The 7500-nt window shown below is 48.8% G+C and overlaps 1 protein-coding gene across 6 annotated transcripts in view; it reads left to right on the top strand.

The window, feature by feature from the left end:
• The window catches only part of LOC135103467 (cytohesin-1-like), a 213120-nt gene that overhangs the window by 173267 nt on the left and 32353 nt on the right, over positions 1 to 7500 (top strand). Inside the window, exon 2 of one of the 6 annotated variants that reach the window (XM_064009798.1) lies at positions 6128 to 6644. The exons of the other annotated variants lie outside the window; for them this stretch is intronic. Coding sequence (XP_063865868.1) covers positions 6438 to 6644 — 207 coding nt within the window. The 5' untranslated portion in view covers positions 6128 to 6437. The remainder of the gene's footprint in view (positions 1 to 6127; positions 6645 to 7500) is intronic. 6 annotated transcript variants of the gene reach the window in all.

Below are 7500 nucleotides of genomic sequence, written 5' to 3'. Positions count from 1 at the left end.
AGAGGAAGAGGGAAGGGCAGGGAAGGAGGGAGAGGAGAGGTAAGGTAGGGGAATGAATGAAGGGGAGATGATGATGGGAAATTGAAGGGAAGGGAACGTTGACCTCAGACTATTCAGGAAAAAAATGTTGGAGTCGAGAGAGAGAGAGAGAGAGAGAGAGAGAGAGAGAGAGAGAGAGAGAGAGAGAGAGAGAGAGAGAGAGAGAGAGAGAGAGAGAGAATCAAATAACATACAAGAATAAGAAAAAAAAAACTAGAAATACGATAAAATGACAATGAGGGGAGAGAGACAGACAAACAAACAGACAGACAGACAGACAATATAAGAATCAAATAGCATATCAAGAAAATAAAAAACATGATGAAAAAAAAAAAGGTTGTGATGGAATGAAAGTAAGAAAGAAAAGGATTGAGGAGGAGGTGGAAGAGCTTCAGGATGTGGGGAGGAACTGGACGGGAATAGGGGGAGACAGATAGGCCATCTTTAGGGAACACCTGTGCGCTGACGTCACCAGGTAAGGCATGACGTCACATTCCGTGGAACAGGTGAGTCTTGCTTCATTAAGACTCACCTGGTGTGCGTGGAGGCTGTACGTGGCCTTGGTAATGATGCCTGGGTGTGTTGGGGGGGGCGGTGGCACGTGTGGTGTAGGGAGGTGTACTGTGGCTGGTGGTGGTGATGGAGTGGGAAGGGGCAGGTTTACTGTGGGTGATGGTGGTGGTGATGGGGTGCAAGGAAGGGAAGAGAAGGGAAGGGTATGGAAGGGGAACATATGGGTACTTTTGGTTGATGGGGGTGTAAGGAAGAGAGGGGGCAGGTGTGGTATGGGGACACGTACTGTGGCTGGTGATAGGAAAGGAAGGGAAGGCGAGGAAGTGTAGTGAATGGATAAGAAGATATGAGTACTTTGGAGTGGTAGAGCGATGGAGTGTGTGTGGGGAGTGAATGGAAGAAGATAAGGGAACTTTTGGTTGGTGGTGGTGGTGGTGGTGGTGGTGGTGGTGGTGGAGGTGGATGTGGCAAGCTTCCGGTATGTTGTCCTTCCACAACGTCCTGGGGTCAAGAGGGTATCCGGCTTAAGACAGACAGACAGTCAGACAGACAGACAGACGCCAGGCAGATAAGCGTACAAATACAGATACACACATTGACAGAAAGATATAGACGTGCAGAGAAACAGACAAACAGACACACATACATACAGACAGACAGACAGACAGACAGACAGACAGATAGATAAAAATAGGCAAGAAGTCGGACAAGTTAACTCAATATAAACGAAGTCCGGTAATTGGAAACACACACACACACACACACACACACACACACACACACACACACACACACACACACACACACACACACACACACACACACACACAAAGAGGAACAGGTTCACGTCGATAATTGGAGGTCAGCGAGACCTTGAGGACATGAATACGAGGAACTGTCTCTCTCTCTCTCTCTCTCTCTCTCTCTCTCTCTCTCTCTCTCTCTCTCTCTCTCTCTCTCTCTCTCTCTCTCTCTCTCTCTCTCTCTCTCACTGAATTTGTCTTAACAGTAAATCAGTAAGTAGTTGACAAAGTGCGTGAGAAAGGAAGGAAGGAAGGGAGGGAGGGAGCGAGCGAGTGAGTGTGTGTGTGATAGAGTGAGTGAATAAGGAAGGGGGAGAGTGAGTAAGTGAATGAGGAAATAAGTAAATAATGTGGGAAGAAAATTGTTCAAAATTGTTGAGGAAAAGAGGAAGAAAGGGAGGAAGGAGGGAGGGAGGGAGGGAGCATGGAAGAAAAGAGAAAAGAGAGAGGACAGTCAAGAAGGGTGGTGTAGTGAAGGACTGAGAGAGAGAGAGAGAGAGAGAGAGAGAGAGAGAGAGAGAGAGAGAGAGAGAGAGAGAGAGACGTATAGGAAATCAAATTTAGTGGTGAACATACGTAGACAGAACCCTCCTCCTCCTCCTCCTCCTCCTCCTCCTCCTCCTCCTCCTCCTCCTCCTCCTCCTCCTCCTCCTCCTCCTCCTCCTCCTCTTCCACTACCATCATTACACCAATATTTTTTTCAGCATTTTATTGTCATTTTATTATTTATTGCTTCACTTTTTTCACATTTTCTCCTATTCCTCTTGTCAATTCACCGCGTATCTCACTTTTTTGCCTCCAATTATCTTTATGAAAAGCAAAATACTACCCTGCTAACTTTATCCTGTCTCATTAAACTCTTCTTTTTCCCTTTGACCTTCCTTGCTTATTGCCTCTCTCTCTCTCTCTCTCTCTCTCTCTCTCTCTCTCTCTCTCTCTCTCTCTCTCTCTCTCTCTCTCTCTCTCTCTCTCTCTCTCTCTCTCTCTCTCTCTCTCTCTCTCTCTCTCTCTCTCTCTCTCTCTCTCTCTCTCTCTCTCTCTCTCTCTCTCTCTCTCTCTCTCTCTCTCTCTTCTCCTCTCCTCTCCTCTATTTCTTTCTCCTCTTCCACCTCTCTTCTCTTCCTTCTTTCTCCTCGTTTCATCCTCCTCTTCTCTTTCTCTCCCTTTCCTTTTCCACTTCCCTTTCCTATTCCTCTTTCCTTCTGTCCCTTCCCTTCTCCTCTTCCACCTCCCTAAGGCGCAACCCTCACCTGTCGTAAACTTAGAACAGGTGTGAGTCTTTCCAATTAGCCTCACGTGCTGTCTGAAGCAGGTGTGCTCAGTGCCTTACCTGTACCTCACCTGCCAATTAGCGCCACGTGTCCAAATGAAGGAGAGCTGCGAGGGGGCGGATAGGGGACAAATAGAGGGGTTTGAAGGGAAGGCTTAACTGTACAGGGCCTTGTTCGTGTCCTTGTATTGGTGGGCCAGGTGTCAGTAAAAGCAGGTGAGAATGAGAGTGTGGGAAATGATTACGTGAGAGAAGAAAGTAATGCTTTTTTTATGTGTCTTTTGTGTGTGTGTGTGTGTGTGTGTGTGTGTGTGTGTGTGTGTTATAGACAAACGGTTATACAGGGAAACATACAGATAGACAAATTAGCAAGCGGAGATGCAGGCAGACATACATGCGTACAGATACACAGCTAGACTTAAGTATTGGTTTATGCCAGACAGCCGAGGCAGCCAGACATACATACAGACAGACAGACAGACTGATCAACAAACATATAGTCAAACAGATAGCTAGACAAACTAATGATTTCTGCCAGACACCAAGCCAGCCAGACAGACAGACAGACAGACAGACAGACAGACAGATGCACAGACAGGCAGACAGACAGACAGACAGACAGACAGACAGACAGACAGACAGAAAGACAAATAAACAAACAAATCAACAAACAGATAGCTAGACAAATTAGGGACTTCTGCCAGACAGTGAACCAGCCCACCGAGACATTCAGGCAGACAGACAGACAGACAGATATACAGACAAAGATTAATGGTTTCCCCCACTATGATAAAATATATTCCCCTTTTTTTTTTTTTTTATCTTGGTGAATACTGGGAAAATTCCTCGCCAGTCTCGATCCACTGGAATTACAACACGGGGGGAAAAAAATAAGAAAAACAAAACTGGCTGTCCTTGTTTCCAGAATCTTATTTTTTGGTTCCCCGTTCATGTTACATTTATTCGTTAATATTTACTTCTTTATTCAATTCCATGCTGTTGTTGTTGTTGTTGTTGTTGTTGTTGTTGTTGTTGTTGTTGTTGTTGTTGTTGTTGTTGTTGTTGCTGTTGCTTCTGCTGCTGTTGCTACTGGTACTGCTATGTCTTCTTCATCTTTTCTTCTTTTTCTTCTTCTTCTGCAACTACTACTACTACTACTACTACTACTACTACTACTACTACTACTACTACTACTACTACTACTACTACTACTACCACTACTACTACTACTACTACTACTACTACTACTACTACTACTACTACTACTACTACTACTACTACTATAATACCACCACCACCACCACCACCACCACCACACCTGCCGCTGCCACCCCTCACCGTTCCCTCCAGCCGTCGTGCAGCAGTGTTGCCTCAGCGTCAGATAGCCACACAGGGTCCATCATTCACGCACACCGGCTGTCTTGTCGTGCATAGCCTCACGTATCCACACTATCTGATAAGAATAACTGCCTGCCTTAATTATTTCCTCAAACTGTTACTTTTATAGCCTTCCTGAGGGACCGACCGGCACACTGACTCTCTCTCTCTCTCTCTCTCTCTCTCTCTCTCTCTCTCTCTCTCTCTCTCTCTCTCTCTCTCTCTCTCTCTCTCTCTCTCTCTCTCTCTCTCTCTCTCTCTCTCTCTTATCTCATCCTTGTTGACTCATCTCTTTTTTTCTCTCTTTTTTCTTTCTATTTTTAGACTTCTGATGGGCATCTCTAGTTCTTGTCGGGTTCTTTTTCTTTCTTTTTTTTTTCTTGCTCGTGCCGTGAATGGTTTCTTGGTCTCTCTCTCTCTCTCTCTCTCTCTCTCTCTCTCTCTCTCTCTCTCTCTCTCTCTCTCTCTCTCTCTCTCTCTCTCTCTCTCTCTCTCTCTCTCTCTCTCTCTCTCTCTCTCTCTCTCGTCCATATTTATTTATTTCTAATACGAGGAGAAGGAGGTGGATGATAAAAAACAAGTAGAAGAGATGGAGAGTCTGTGGAAGAGGATGGTAAAGAAGGGAGAAGATAAGAGGGAGGAGTAAAAGAGATTATGTGGATTGAAGAGAAGAGGAGAGAACTTAAAAGGAAGGAAAGGGTAGAAGGGAGGACTAGAAGAGAATTATATTTAAAGAAGGGAGGGTAAATGAGAAATTGATAGGTTGAAGAGAATAATAAAAAAAAACAACAAGGGAATGGGTGGTAGAAGAGAAAAGCAGAAGACGAGGGGAAAGAAAAAGTAGGGGGAGATCAGAAAGGATTAAAGAGAACGGAAGAGAGTAGAGGAGAGGTCGGTGCTACTCAAGTCACAGTGCCACGCCCGTAGACTTACACTTGATCCCATCGAAACGTGACGCTCCATGAAGGCGGCAGCTTGTTGACTTTTCACGTAAGAAGCGGTGGTGATAGTGGTAGTGGTAGTGGTGGTGGTGGTGGTGGTGGTGGTGGTGGTGGTGGTGGCGATAGGACAGGGATGTTGTTGTTGGCTGCTGGTAGTGGTAATAGTGGTGGTGGTGGTGGTGGTGGTGGTTGGCTTCGGCGCCACCCTGCTCACTCCTCCTCCTCCTCTGTTGGCGCCACACGTCTCCACGCCACAACATAGAGAGAGAGAGAGAGAGAGAGAGAGAGAGAGAGAGAGAGAGAGAGAGAGAGAGAGAGAGAGAGAGAGAGAGAGAGGATAATTTTAATGTGCAGCACGGGTGAACCCAGGTCGCTTTGGTATGGAGATGAGGGAGGAATAGGAGAGGCGAGGAGGTTTGGGGGCTCATAGGTTCAAATCCCATTCCCTTCACTGCCCACTAAATACACCCCTTTTCTCCTCCTCCTCCTCCTCCTCCTCCTCCTCCTCCTCCTCCTCCTCCTCCTCCTCCTCCTCCTCCTCCTCCTCCTCCTCCTCCTCCGCGTCAGTTGGTGCCTCTCTTATTTATCCTCACGCCCACTACAGCTCGTGCGTGGAGTTTCTTCCTATGTATGTTGTGTCTGAGTATTTCTGTCTTTCCCTGAGTATGGACTGATGCAGCGGGGCGGAGGGGGCAGTGGTAACAGGGTGGATGGGAGAGAAGGGGTGAAGAAGGAGGAGGGAGGCCACTGACTGTTTTACTAGTGGCGAGGCGAGAGTTACACTGTCGTAAACACTCCTGGGAACCGGCAGGGAGGGAAGGTGGTGGAGGAAAATGGGCACGGTACTGGCGGTGCGATTTTTAGTGTTTTGTTGTCGGGTGAGTGTGACGGCGAGGCGAGGCGAGTGCTGTGTCGCCTCCGCGTCTGAAGGTGCTGGGAGGGAGTATGTACGAGGTGTTAGTCGGGTACTGAAGCGGTCCGTCGTGAAAGCTTTCCTAAGAGACTAGAGTGGTCCGAGTAACAGCTGCTGATATCGTGAGCGTGGACGAGACACGGGGGCGCTGCGCCAGTCCGTCACTCGATGTGAGGACAGCTTTGACGTAGGTAGGGTCTTGTTGCTACATGACGCTGATGACTGTGTGCCCTCCACCACTCACTCACTCACCGCCACCGCCCACCTTCAGTCAGCAGGCAGTTGGAACGGAGCAGGTGAATCAATAAGACATTAGTGTGGCGAATGTGTTAGTCAGCGGCGGCTCCAAGGTGGCGGGAGAAGCAATGAGCGACGCGCGTGCTTTGGCAGTCACCAGGACTAGAGACTGACAGCGTGCAGGTGGATGTGCGGCGCGAGGAGAGCCTTTGGCGGGAGTGGCGAAGGGCAGAGGTGCCGTGTATACCAGCGGCAGCACGATTGGTGTGGGCCGGGCTGACCGCCCCCCGGGAGGATGTAGCCAGAAGTGGCGAGACCCGGGGGCGGCGGCACCACTGAGGGCCATGTACCGCCTGGCCTGGGGGGCGGTGCAGCGCGGGCTGACCGACGCGCTCCTGGGCTACGCCGTGGCCCTCTGGAAGCGGTCACGCCCGCGCCTCCTGCCCGCCCCCGCACCACTCAGCTTAGAAGATGACGAAGATGCCTTCTGTGGCCTCCACCATCGGGACTGCCCCTGCAGAAGTCACCCGCCGCCCCAGCAGTCCCTCAAGGTAACACCCTGCCCGACGCCCCTCACGTGGACTGGGCAGGAGGCGCTGTGTTGCTCATTGTTATTTTGTTTGTTTTTTTCCAGGAATGTGACCAGGAACTTAGCACCACAAACTCTCTTTACTTTGTGTTTTCCACCACAACAATTCCAGGAACAGGCACAACACTCTTATACAAACAGAAGGGATTGCACAGCTTTCACACAGGGATTCTGGGTTTGCTCCCGCTAAATAGTTAAAAGTAGGTAGATACCCTTTGAGAGCTCATCTTGTCTCCCAGAGGGCGGCGTGAGGCGCTGAACCCCGAGCAGTGAGGTAATGGTGCCGCGCCGCCATTGTTTCCCTGCCAGCTTTCAGATAATCCATGAAACACGTGAAATAGGAGGGCAGCGGGTGATCATGCCCCACACTCTCCCACGCCCTCCCTAGAACACTTTGCTGGTCGTCCCTTTGAGGCATTGTGTAGGGAGGACAGGTAGGGCGGCCCAGAATAGCACAGAATCCCCTTTTGTGAGGAGGCCAGCGAGACAAAGAAAATGGGCGCGGTCTCTTGAGCCCCAACTCAATAAGAAAGCAGCTTAGGGTTTCCTTGAAGGCTCTCGAGAGTTTATGTTGTTGCTGTTGTGTAGCTTGTGTGGTGCAGGGAGATGTGCTTGTTGAGCGTTTGGGAGCCTTACACACACACACACACACACACACACACACACACACACAACGATTTCTTATGTATATTAGTTGTAGTAGCAGTAGTAGTAGTAGTAGTAGTAGTAGTAGTAGTAGTAGTAGTAGTAGTAGTTATTACTGGTCTCTCTTAGCAAGTTGAAATAAGACACACACACACACACACACACGAAAAAAA

This window comes from Scylla paramamosain, chromosome 9 (genome assembly GCF_035594125.1).
Source record: "Scylla paramamosain isolate STU-SP2022 chromosome 9, ASM3559412v1, whole genome shotgun sequence".
Taxonomy (NCBI): domain Eukaryota; kingdom Metazoa; phylum Arthropoda; class Malacostraca; order Decapoda; family Portunidae; genus Scylla; species Scylla paramamosain.
The sequence above is the reverse complement of the archived record's forward strand: the minus strand, read 5'-3'. Positions and strand labels throughout refer to the sequence as shown.